This window comes from Zootermopsis nevadensis, unplaced genomic scaffold, assembly GCF_977971745.1.
Source record: "Zootermopsis nevadensis isolate Lab colony 2312 unplaced genomic scaffold, Znev_1.0 Znev_ptg000021l, whole genome shotgun sequence".
In the NCBI taxonomy this organism is placed as follows: Eukaryota; Metazoa; Arthropoda; class Insecta; order Blattodea; family Termopsidae; genus Zootermopsis; species Zootermopsis nevadensis.
This window is the reverse complement of record NW_028259153.1, coordinates 8,084,327-8,096,974: the sequence shown is the minus strand read 5'-3', so window position 1 is coordinate 8,096,974 and position 12,648 is coordinate 8,084,327. Positions and strand designations below refer to the sequence as shown.

General features: G+C 37.3%; 1 protein-coding gene and 1 long non-coding RNA gene across 2 annotated transcripts in view; one reads left to right on the top strand and one right to left on the bottom strand.

Annotated features, from left to right (window-relative positions):
• LOC110834568 (uncharacterized) overlaps positions 1–12,648 on the bottom strand; it is a 260,749-nt gene that overhangs the window by 106,454 nt on the left and 141,647 nt on the right. The window lies entirely within an intron of this gene.
• LOC110834382 (chitin synthase chs-2-like) overlaps positions 3,766–12,648 on the top strand; it is a 32,162-nt gene continuing 23,279 nt past the window's right edge. The window contains exons 1-5 of the mRNA XM_022073485.2: positions 3,766–3,900; positions 6,896–6,985; positions 8,373–8,617; positions 9,863–10,156; positions 11,603–11,836. Coding sequence (XP_021929177.2) covers positions 6,906–6,985; positions 8,373–8,617; positions 9,863–10,156; positions 11,603–11,836 — 853 coding nt within the window. The 5' untranslated portion in view covers positions 3,766–3,900; positions 6,896–6,905. The remainder of the gene's footprint in view (positions 3,901–6,895; positions 6,986–8,372; positions 8,618–9,862; positions 10,157–11,602; positions 11,837–12,648) is intronic.

Genomic DNA, 12,648 nt, shown 5'->3' with positions numbered 1-12,648 from the left:
GTTGAACTTCCTCACCTAGTAAATTTGCTGTTATAGACTTTAAAAACGTCCATCACGGTGCTATAAATGCCCGCCATTAGATCCTATCCTGAGCTAGTTGATACAGCCATTTATTATTCCAGTTAACGACTCGGTCTCAAAAGTAGTCTCTTCCCTTGAGGCTTTCAGACGAAAATGTACAAATATCGAATTTCCCACGAGTGTTACATCTCTTCCTTCTTTACTTAATAGTTAAATAATGGTCAGAAATATAAATGAATAAGTTCTTCTTCATGCACTTTTCACCAGTATGCTTTCATTCCATCTCTTCTAGGTCGAAATACAATAACTTTTTCTGTTATATCCAAACACCTTAAATCAATGCACTTCCACTCAACACCCATACTAGAATTAATATTAATATTAAAATCAGACACAAGTATTTGTTAGTTTTAAGAATTTACAACCTCTAAAGAAAACAAGTATAAAATATAATGAGTAGAAACAAAAGAGAACTTTTGCAACTGACGATGACAATTGAAGGTGCCCAGTTACGTGAGGCAATCTGCAAGAAAATGTGTCAACTGTTGACATTGCCAACTTCAATGTATTATGTACGTACGTATGTTGCCGGAACATTACAAAGCAACGAACGAGAATACACAATTATTTTTCTTTAATTTTTATTTTTCCATACCAAGGAGCTATTATTTTCTATCTCTGCATTGCTTCTGCACACATGATTAGAATACATACTGTTACCCAGAATGCAATGCGAATTATATGCAACGTTTTGCCTGACTGTAACCGACCAGTCGCCATATTGTCTCATTACACACGCTGAAAACTTACAAAGCTGATACATATCTTCTGCAATGTTATCAGTTTCAAGTACCAGGGCGTGGTGGTTTTACATACTACAGGTAGCAATCAGATTTCTCTAAACTACTGTCATTTTATCCAAAAACTGGACGGCTATGCGCCAGTGCAATTAGCCCTAAAATACAGGTGCGCCAAAAATACCAGTAATTTAAAATTAGCGCCGTTTATTATGTTTACTGTGGAAAACAAATGTTTTCATTTGATCTTACTAATACCAAACATAATGACATTTTAATTTGATTTAGACTTCTAATATGGCAAAAGAATGCCGCATAATTCTTGTAAATTTGTTCAAAAAAGGTTTTTAAGGCAAAAACAATTTGGAAGATGGTCAAAACGTTACTTTCAACCGTATACGATGCGATAAAGCGTTACAAGGATACTGGGAGTAATGAGGATAGGGCAGGACGAGAACGAAAATCTTCCGCAGTTGCAAAGAGGAACATCCAGAAGGTACGATCGCAATCCGGTACAGTCAATGCGAAAGATGGCAAATAACCTCGGTATCAGCGAACAATCATTTCGAAGAATCATAAAAAAAAAGCTGAAACTCCGTTCTTACAAACTCGGAAGTGGTCATCATATCACGGATGCTAATGGCGACGAATCGACTCAAAAGAGCCAAGAAACTTCGCAGGTTGCTCGCACGTGCTCGCTGTCGCCCGGTTCTGTTTACGGATGAAAAGATTTTAACCATCCAGCCACTCCACAATCGACAAAACCATCGTCAATTGGCCTATAGGCTCTGGCAACTCGCCGAAACGTGTTTTGAGGTATCGCCATCATTTTCCGGCCTCTGTGGTGGTCTGGGCCGGCATCAGATCTGGATTTTGTGGACCGCAGCGTCAAAATGAACGCCGTCGTCTACTAACAAAGAATCTTAAGAGATGAATTGGAGCCGTGGGCACGCAGGCAGTTCGGAAACAAACACTGGATCCTTCAACAGGACTGGACTCCAGCGCATGCAGCGAAATCTTCAATCAGACTCTGCAAAGAGCTGTTTCCGCAGATTTTGGACAAAGACGTTTGGGCCTCTAACTCGCCTGTTCTGAACGCTATGAACTTGGTAGTTTGGTCAATTCTGGAGCAAAATCTTCTCTTCTAGATACGCTACAGTGGACCAGCTGAAACGGGAGCTGCACAAAGCCTGGGATGAAATAACAGTTGAAGAGAGTGAGAGCATTGTCGATAATTTCATGAAAGTCTTGATGTTTGTATTCAATTAAAGGGCGGTCATTTCGAACATGTTTTGTAACCATTTGTTTTTGCTGTTTGTTTTTGTTAAATAAAAAAGTTTGGTTTGAATTCGTTGATTATTCGTGGGGTTATGGTCTTTTAACTATTCCGGGTATTTTTGGCGCACTCTGTATAATGGATTTAATAGGTTCAGAACAAGTCGTTTGTGCTGAGAGAAATAATCGTTTCTATTCCATAAAAATAACATTATTTAACATTTGAATAAGACAAAACTGTAATTCCTCCTATTCTTCTCTATGATCGTAAAACTTGGTCTCTCACTTTAAAAAAAGAACACAGATATGGGACGTCTAATAGCAGGATAATATTTGAACCTAAAATTGAGAGGAGAAAACTCCGGAAAGACGAGTTCAATAACTTGTAACTTTCACTAAATATTATTACGAGACCAAATTAATGATAACATAGACCGGACATGTGACTCGAATGGTGAGATTAAAGATGCCTAAACATTCCAAATACCTGGGGGTAGATGGGAGGATAATATCTGAATAGATTTTAGGTAAACACAGATGGTAGGTGTGGATTGTATTCATGTGGGTTAGGACAAGGATCGTTCGCGGGTTCTTGTTAACACGGTAGTAAAATTTCGGGCTCCATAATAGGCGGGGAATATTTTGATTTGGTGGGCGATTATCGGTTTCTCAAGAAGAACTTTGTTTCACAGAGTTAACGTGTAGCAAATAACATCTGTATAAACTATTAATTAAAAACGTTTGTGTTCGCTGTGAGGAGTTACATATATGTTTGTCTTTTATATACGTCTATAATTTTACTGTGGTTAATTGTAATTTTAACCCAATTAAGTTTATATACGAAAGAAACTATCACAGATGACAAAAGATCCAATACCGAATTTTCACAGAGAAACGATAATTTATGTACGGCAGAAATGTCAAACTGAATGTATACCAAGAGCCGTGTAAAACAGAGCTGACTGTTCCTGAGTCATCGCATGGGTAGGAGAAATCATACAAGCCAAATTTTACTAATTCGAAGCTTAAATGTAAGACATATTTTTCGTTGAAGATTTCTGTCTTCTGGGTTGTTGCGCTGTGTAGTCTGGTAGATGTAAACATCTATCAGGCTACAACTCATAAGACAGAAATCTTCATACTCACCGCTGTGAAAACCTCAAATCATATATTTTTCGTTAATGTATTTTCCCCAACAAACACACACGAATCTGAATTTCAGTAAAACATTTTTACTGTATTTAATTTTAAAAAATAAAACCTGTGCAGAAGTAGATATTCGACATATATTCGTAACATTTTGTGTCTCATATGGTGCATAATTCGAGAAGTGAGTAGAGCCCCTTAAAAAATTTAAGGGTACCGCGAATTTTACATGCCCCAAGTAAGTGACATCTCGGACATTCACATCTATCCCATAAGTCCCCATAATTAAATCTGATAAATCGATTACCAATCAATTTTTCTAAGCTTATAAACCGTAAAGCCACTTCCAGATAATGGAATTTTCTGTTCTCCTTTATTTTTCTCTTGTAATCATATGCCAATTGGTTCATGCGTAGGAGGCAAAAATGACGTAAACGCCATACCAATCAATTTCCTCTGCGCTTTTATCTGATTCTGTACAGGATGATAAGAGAAATTGGCAAAAATTGATAAGCAGTTACCATAGTGTACATGAAGCGATCAGACGTAGCTAGATCGCTACACTGAGCAATCAGTTAAGTTTGTAACAATAACCAATTAGCAAAATGAAGACAGTGAAACAATACAAATAGCACTTCATCTCGTGTGTTTAAACATTCAGGTAAGTACTAAAATAATAGAACTACATATCATAACACACAAGCCAGAGAAATATTTAGAACAGCTCAGATACAAGGTTGACTTCAATACGAGATCACGAATAAAGCTATACAACACGCTACAAATATTGACTACGCTGAGTAGTCACATTTCTTCCACAAGCGCCATGTCTTTGTTCCAGAGCGTGTGGGCAGAACTGTACCAAAGGAATCTAAAATTAGTATCAAGAAAAGCTGTTAAGAGACTTAACGTATAATGATAGTGACAACTATTTATATCCGTCATAATGATGTGCTTAACTGAATCAAAGACAGTTTCTTAAAAATAATGGTCGCATGGAGTAAGTTGTTCGATCATTCACTTAGTAAGACAGTTAGCGAGTCGATAATTAAATTCAATTATTTATTTTCGTGTGCTGCATCAGCAGCCAAATGGCTATTTACAGATATAGCACATCTGTAAATCTTATTGGCTGTAACAATAATAATAACCATCCCACGAAGACATGTGATTGAATGGAGGTAATGCTCGATGTATTCTTTGTCTCGATTATGATGATGATGATGATGATAAAGGCACCCTATGACAATTAGGAGCAGCACATGTTAGCATTAACATTTATACGGAGAGACAGTCCCGGCCCTGAAATGCCATTAATGTGTAGTACAAAAAACATTTTCAGTGTTATCAAATAAAGCCATTGATTTAACATGGATTAAGTGCAATGGAAGGTCGTGTGTTGCAGAAAACAGCTATCTTACATCCAACTGATACACAATCTTATCGCTGGCTTTCAGAGACATAAGAACCTTATTCCTTCCAAAACACATCATAACTATCTATAGCTAATCCACAGTCATTGTTCTTTTGTTTTATGAGCTATCATTACGCTCAATGCTTTTATTTGAAGAACATGAACAGTTAAATCATGTGTTACGAGACGAAAACGCCATAATTTTTATAAAATTTGAGATTCTCGTGTAATCTGTCAGAGGAAAATCGACGTTTCAGAGGCCATCGCAAAGATGCTGGAAGCAGCAAGGAGGTCTGAAACGACGGTAAACTTCTGGGCAGACTATGCGTTGCTACAACTCAGAAGACAGTTCGGTCGTGTGATACAGTGTATATCAATTAAAGCATTTCCTATTTTAATGCTATTTTCGCAACTATTTTAACAGACGAGGTTGGCGACCGAATCAAGGAAATACAACCATCTCATTTGGTATTGAAAGAAGTCTGCTGTTGAACGTATACTGGCCTGTCATAGTATATGAACAACCAAAATGTTCTTTCAGGATTAGCTGGTTACATTCAATTCGTTTAGCCTATGATATCGTTACTATTTGTACAAACAAATACAACAGTTATGTTAACTACAGAACCACATAATTTAATAAAATGCACAATGGTGATGTGCCTGCCTATCCGAAACTTTTGTCTCTGAAACCAGGGAACGAATCTCGATTAAATTTGATATAAGGATCTACAATAAAATTGGTTTGGCGTAAGTCATTTTGGTTCGTATCGGCACAGTCCGTGATTAGATTTACAGCAAACTGCAATAATTCAATAAGAATTAAATTGAGGTATCTAAAATACAAATTTTGCACTTTTAACGTTAATTTAGAGTACGTAATTTAGTTGTTTCACATATTATAAACTGATATTGGCAACATTAATTTACCCCAGACTATCTTCTGTCTGTCGATACGTCACCGGAAATATCTATTGCGAAATGTGACATCACCTGAACCATGAAATATATTTATGATCTTTCACTGATATAAACATCTTATCTCTCTTAACTTCTACACACTGCATAAAATTATTTTGCCTATTTCAAACTAAAGAACTCAAAGTATTGTACCTTAAAACAGTATTAGGAAAATTATAACAGTGATTCTTGCAGTATAATATTAAAAACATAATTCTGCTAATAGCATGAGTACTAATCACGGGCAAATCTCTAATAATTAAGCTTTTCATGAAACCTGCAAATCATACTTTACCATATGACATTTTTAAATGAGATGAACATCTCTGTTATTAGTATATATATATATACTCTACGATGTGATTTGGAGTGCATTCGAATTCCCTTTCTGCTTCTTCATTCATTCCAAAAGCCGACTTAAACACTACTATTTTCCCCAATGCATTGGGTCTATGTTACAGTAATATGAAATTTGTTATTTAGTGTTGAATAAGAAATATGGCAAAGATCTTAAATACCCCTCATGTTGCCCCTGACATCTGAAAGAGCTCAGTACTTGTCTTCGTTTATCCATTACCTACGCACTTTTCTCTAGTAGTTTCGTATCATCTGGAAGGCACAGCAGAACAATATCACACTCACTTTGAATAATTTATCAGCAACCTAATGACAAACAAAATTTCTAACCGTGCAGAACAGGCCCACTCTTGCTAAGTGAAAATGTCCTAATTACAGAATTTTAAATTACCATTCACTCTGAAGGCAGTGCTAGAGGTAAGCGTCACAAGCGACAATGAACAAACTAGAGCAATTTTCCTACCCCTAGTGAGTTCTTCTACCGGAAAACACAAATTATATTACCTTAACTAAGGAGGTATGGATAAAAACAATATATTTCGGCCTTGTAGCCTTAAAATTCAAACATCAAACCAGCAAATCACTCATATAATATAAAATATGCTTATTTTAATCAGAATAGCTGTATGCATAACCTGAACTTCACTAGCTCTATTGTGAAGGAACTTTAATAAATCAATTAAAATCTTTCTCTTTTATCAAATCTAAAAGTTCGTGACGATGGTGAGTTATTTAAATAAAAAGTTCTTTGAATATTTTCCATCGTCAAGTAAAATAATAAAATAGAAACGACATTTCGGAGATAGAGCCCCATCTCCGAAACGTCGTTTCTATTTCATTATTCTTGCTGTTTTGTTATTACCGTCGTCGTCATTGTAGATGCATCTCGAATGAGATTAAAAATATCGTTATTCTTTTGTTACAGATTTACAGCAATGAAGAACCACAAAAACAGGCCAGACGAAAGCGACGATAATCAAACAGACGATGAGACGTCTTCGCTATACAGTAACGGGTAAGAGTTCAAGCCATTTTTACTCTACTTTAATTAATATCTATTCTCATCTGTTGGTATTTTACACATCGAAGAACGACAAATTAATTCGTACGTATTTTATTCGGAAAACAACCTGATGTGTGGGTGACGTCACAATTCAAAAAATCTATACCGACTCTACTGGTAACAGGAAAGGCATCTGACTATGGACTTTACACTGAGATGTAAAGTGTTATTCAGCAGTGTAACAAGAGATAAATGCTTTCGGAAAGGCGTGTCCAGAATTTTCACGGCAACCGTTACGGGCCGCTCGCAACGCTCTCACGCGCCAAATTGTTTGCTAACGGTTAAACGTACATTAACAATGCACAAAACTCAAACAATTGTCATAGTTTATTTTGAAATATTTCTTCAGTTTTGCCTTTCAAGACAGTTTATCACCTTGAAGACTAATTACTATGCACATCTGAATTAAAAAGGAAATAAGTAATACAAATTATAAAAGTATATACAAACATACACTCCACAAAATCAAAGCTATTAAGATGATCTCAGGTATCAACACAGAATTGTAGATGCGAACCCGAGCTAAAATATTCCACTTGAAAGAACAAGGATTATAATGATACCGGATTCAGTGTGATTTCTTGAGTTTCATAGTTTATCTAGCTGTACTGTTTAGTCACACTGTAGAAAACATTTCGGGTTGAGCACGAATGGAACATTAAAAAGAACACAGAATTACAAATAATGGCCACTTACATTATTCAAAGATTTTCCTAGGAGGGGCCTCAACACTAACAGTGATTTTAACACTGCAAGAATTAATAAATCACCTCCAAATCTGAAGACAGAAGCCGTCTACGTTTGTAACGGGTACAACAGCAAATACTCAGTACGAATGTTAATTTGTTCCAAGGAATACGAAATTCTTTAGTAGTAAATAGTTATTCATTTGGTCAAAGAAATCGGCATAATACTGATTAAACCGAAGCAGTTCAATCCACTCTACACATTCACAATCCAATTCTCTGAAGTCCAGTTTAACATTTTCCTCCAATTTTTGCCTGCATCTCCCAAAACACGTCTTCCTGACGGTTTTACCATCAACATCCCATACACTCAGGTACAACGTACGACCTCATTCTGACGTTCTGTATTAACGATATAAGTCTGTTGAACTGAATAAGCATTCTGAGTCAGTAACGCATCTAATATAACCGGGAAGTGCTCCTTTCTAATCCCGGTAGTTTCTTCGTGACTTTCCTCAATCCATCCAGAACATTTCTTTGAATCTGACCACAGGACCATCCTCTCCAAAGATACGATTCTACTGTCATAGCCTGTGACGTTCATACGGCGCCACTGCTGTACGATACACTGAGCCCACTTCTGTTATATACAGGGGACAGCCCGTGCAGGCGACAAAGGAATGGGACGTATTCACGAACAACCCACCCGTCATTATCAGCGGGTCTATGGCGGACCAGACGTGCATCCAGACGTCCCTCAAGATCATCAAACTCCTCGCTTACATCCTTACGTTCACACTCGTCCTTGGAGGCACTGTGGTCTCCAAAGGAACAGTGCTCTTTATGACGTCACAACTCCGCAGTGAAAGGACTATTCCGTATTGCAACGCGTCCATCGGTAAATATAGTTGTCAATCCTACTGACGTTGTCTCAATGTTCGCGGGACCAGATTAAATAAAATAGTCTTTCTTCAGAAATTAAAGTGACCGACAAGCGTGAGCGCGGCTGACGCTCAAAGAGAGAGAGAGAGAGCGAATTACAAATTGCGACGTTGCCCTCGCTAATAATTTTTGCAATCGTCCTATGCTTACTTCGTACTCTTCAGCAGCGTTTTCTTGATCTTTGGCAACGTCGTGGACTGCCACATTCGATCCTACAGAGCGTACAGCAAATGACAGTAACTGATTGGCTGACGAGGGCACGTGACAGTAGCTGCACAGAAAGGTCCAAAACTCAGTCAGTACAGCATTAGCTCATTTGACCAAAAATTCCCCACTTTTTATTGAATCCCAACAGTTTATTAATTACCCTGTTCGCAACAGCTCGCCACAAATTTCTCGTTTAAGTGTTAACGCACTGATATTCTGATTTTGTGTCAGACGTTATCCTCTATCCGTTATAGTGCTTCATTCTTTGCAAATACCCGATGGTCTCGACTGAGCAGCACTCGTGGGACCAAAATTTAACCTAACTCACTTAATAAGTACTTTAGTCATTTCAATAATCATATGGAAACGCGGACTAAGTTACTCTTAAGCCTGCAGTTACGTGAAATACACGTCGTTTCCGCCATTCCGCTTGTCTCGCCAACGAATCTATACTAAACGGTTTCTAATTAAATATGGAGAGAAATTTACACATTTCCGTTCTTAGACTTCGCTGAGGTCTGCGACCGTAATTGGTTCGTTAAATTAATACTATGCAAGTTATTTATTAACCATCTGAATATAAATTTAGGACTCTTACCCAGTGAGTCACTGAGTCCTGGGTTCGATCTTAACGTCACAGTAAGCTTAAAATAAATATGTCAGATTTTCACGATCAATCACACGAAGACCTCAGTAAACCTAAGTCCCTAAACCTTCTGGTTTATCGAATATATTTTAGACAAAGGGCAATGTTAAAAATAATACTGTCATGAATTCCCTTCCTGTTTCAATTTATTTATGGGAATGAGTTGCCACTTTCAAAACGGTTTGAGAGCAGCTGCGTTTTAAATTCAACTACATATATAAATATTTAAGTTTAATTTGTATAGCACACATTCAAGATTTCTAACCACAGAATGGCATCTGATAAAAACAGTGTTAATATAACATATTACAAATACAGAGTACATAACTGAAACATGTGTGTCTACAGACAGACAGAAGCAGTTCGTGGTGACGCTGCCAGAGGAAGAACGCGTAGGGTGGGTGTGGTGTTTGTTTTTTGCCTACGCGTTTCCTGAAGTGATGGCGTTTCTGCGTTCATTTCGGATCTGCTTCTTCAAGAATGCGCCTAAACCGACGGTATTGGAATTCTCTGCAGTGGCTTTGGCTGAAACCCTGAGAGCTGTCGGCACTGGACTCATGATATTTTTGGTTTTACCTAACATCGACGTGGTGAAAGGAGCCATGCTTACCAACTGCCTCTGCTTCGTACCTGCACTTCTCGGTAAGATTTATCAGCAGGATATACAATTACAAGAAGCATATAAGATGGATGATTCTCATTTATCTTTCACTTTGAAAAAAATGTTTCCTAAAATTCTTAAGTAAGTAACCCGTAGTACAACTAAAAATCTTTTTCGAACGAGTTTTGTTACTTCAGATTTGCTCTTCTTTCGCTACATCTTAGAAAATTCTGTTTTCCATATCTAAATCCACACACGTGGACATTACTAAAATCCTCCCATGCACTGTTTTAATTTTCATATTTCTAACCTCAACTGTGCCTATCCCCTCCTTTGATAATCGTTTCTACATTAAATATTGGCTTCTTCCCTCTCCCAGACATTCTTTACATCATCATATTCCTCTTAAGAATTCATCCACATGTATTATCACAAGCCTTTGCCTAATGTACTATGTGCTTTCTACATTATTCTTCGTTACTAAACATAACATTTTCTTTCAAGTGTTACAGCTCTTTGTTTCAATTTGTTGCGTTTTTTTTAATAATATACCATGAATCTGACTATTACCTGTTAAAAGTAACAAACTTATTTTGAAAGAGTTTATACCAAACACGTGAAGCAAACACCAGTTGATCAGAACACTGAACTTGCAGTTAGTAAACATCAATTAATGTAACGAACATTTAATAAGGCGGAAACCTAAGCTCGTCTTAAGCTCCTTGATTTAATTACGCCAAAAATACAGAATGTACCGTTTAAAAAGGAACACAGCAATAATCACGTACTACAATAAAATAGTCTGAATCGAAATAGTCTTCTGCTGCCGTTTGTGAAAGATTTGTGAATAGCACCGAATAAGAAAATAAACCTATTGTTAACAAAACTTTCGGATACAGGAAATTCCTTTCTGCGAAAAAACAGCTGAAATTACGGCCGTACCGATTTCAAAAAGTTCATTAGCTTCAACAACAGGAAGAACATGATTTTACATGAAGGTTTCATATGTACTACGTATATTTGCGTTTTAAATGGAACATTCTGTATTTGGTGAAGAGTACAAATTATGACGTTCCACATTATGAAATTTTCTCCAGACCCCTCCCACTTCCACTTGGATCGAAATTAACCTAAGCACCATGCTCTCCAGAACTTTCAACCATAAGACACCAAGTTACACACCCATATAAAACAACAACTGAAATTGTAATTTACGTGCTTTGAGTGTCACGTTTTCATGAAGAATAAAGTAATAATAATCCAAACGCATTACTTTAATTTTTATAATCAGTTATAAGTAACTCTCAGAATAAGAATTCTTGATTGGCTGGAAACGGAAACAGTGTTGGGAAATTACTCCTACATGTTGTCTCCTCTTGCGCATGTGCTATTAGCCCGTCCCATTGGCCGTGTATTTTACTAATCGCAGTTTCTTATCTAATGAAAAATCTGAAAAAAAAATTCTAAGCAAGGACCAAATGTTTCAGGCTTGATTCCTCGGCGGGAAGACACGAATGGCGAAAACAGAGCTGCAGAGAACATTTCTTTCTACGTAATGGTGTTGGTCAATTCTCTGGCTTTGGCAGCGCAAGTAACCGGGTTCGTGGTGTGGCCTCTGTTGGAAGGGGGGGATAAACCCCAACTCTGGTTGCTTCCTATAGCTATAATATTAATATCCTGTGGATGGTGGGAAAACTACTACATCCCTGCCAAGAATTCAGGTAAACATCACAAGGTAAAATACCCAGTGGCCTACAGCCATAATAAATTTTAAGATAAAGTAAAGCCATGTAGGCGTTTGGGGGGAGTGGAGGTATAGCTCCTCTCTTCCTTGACCTCGGCACTAGATGGGGGTGAGTGGTCAGCATCACGCCTCGGCCGGCTTTACCCCCGGTACCCATTGTAGAGGAGGCTGGGTGGGCCCCAGAGCCAGTCTGGTCGCAGTGGCTAGAGGAAAAATCCTCTGTCCCCGTCGGGGATCGAATCCCGGTCGTCCAGCCCGTAGCTAGTCACTATACTGACTGAGCTATCCGGCTCATAATAAATTTTAAGATGGAAAAATTAATCATTAACCTCGGTCGCTCCCACACACGTTATTAAATTAAAATAGTCCGCTGAATAAGTAAATTTGTCCTTATGCGCAATATCATAAACATGGAGATAACTCCCCATGTAGTTTTATTCATTCTACTGAATGCATGTGAATGATCAGCTAAAAAAAGAGATGTAAATGAAACTTAATGGACAACTGTAAACCCTGATAAAATAATTAAGGTACAAACATTGATATTTTAATTAATTATACAATTTTCAGACTTTCCCTGCAATTTTAGTAGTTTAAAGTCGAATATCCATCGAAGTAACTATGTTAAAATAAAATTTACGTCATTCAAACTTTTATTCATTTAACACAAAGAGGCAGTACAAATTTATAACATCGCATCTATGTGTGGTAACGACATTACCCAAAGAAGACCTGAATATGACAAGTATAATGTCAAAAATACAAAGAGCTCTCGAGTAGACGATAGTG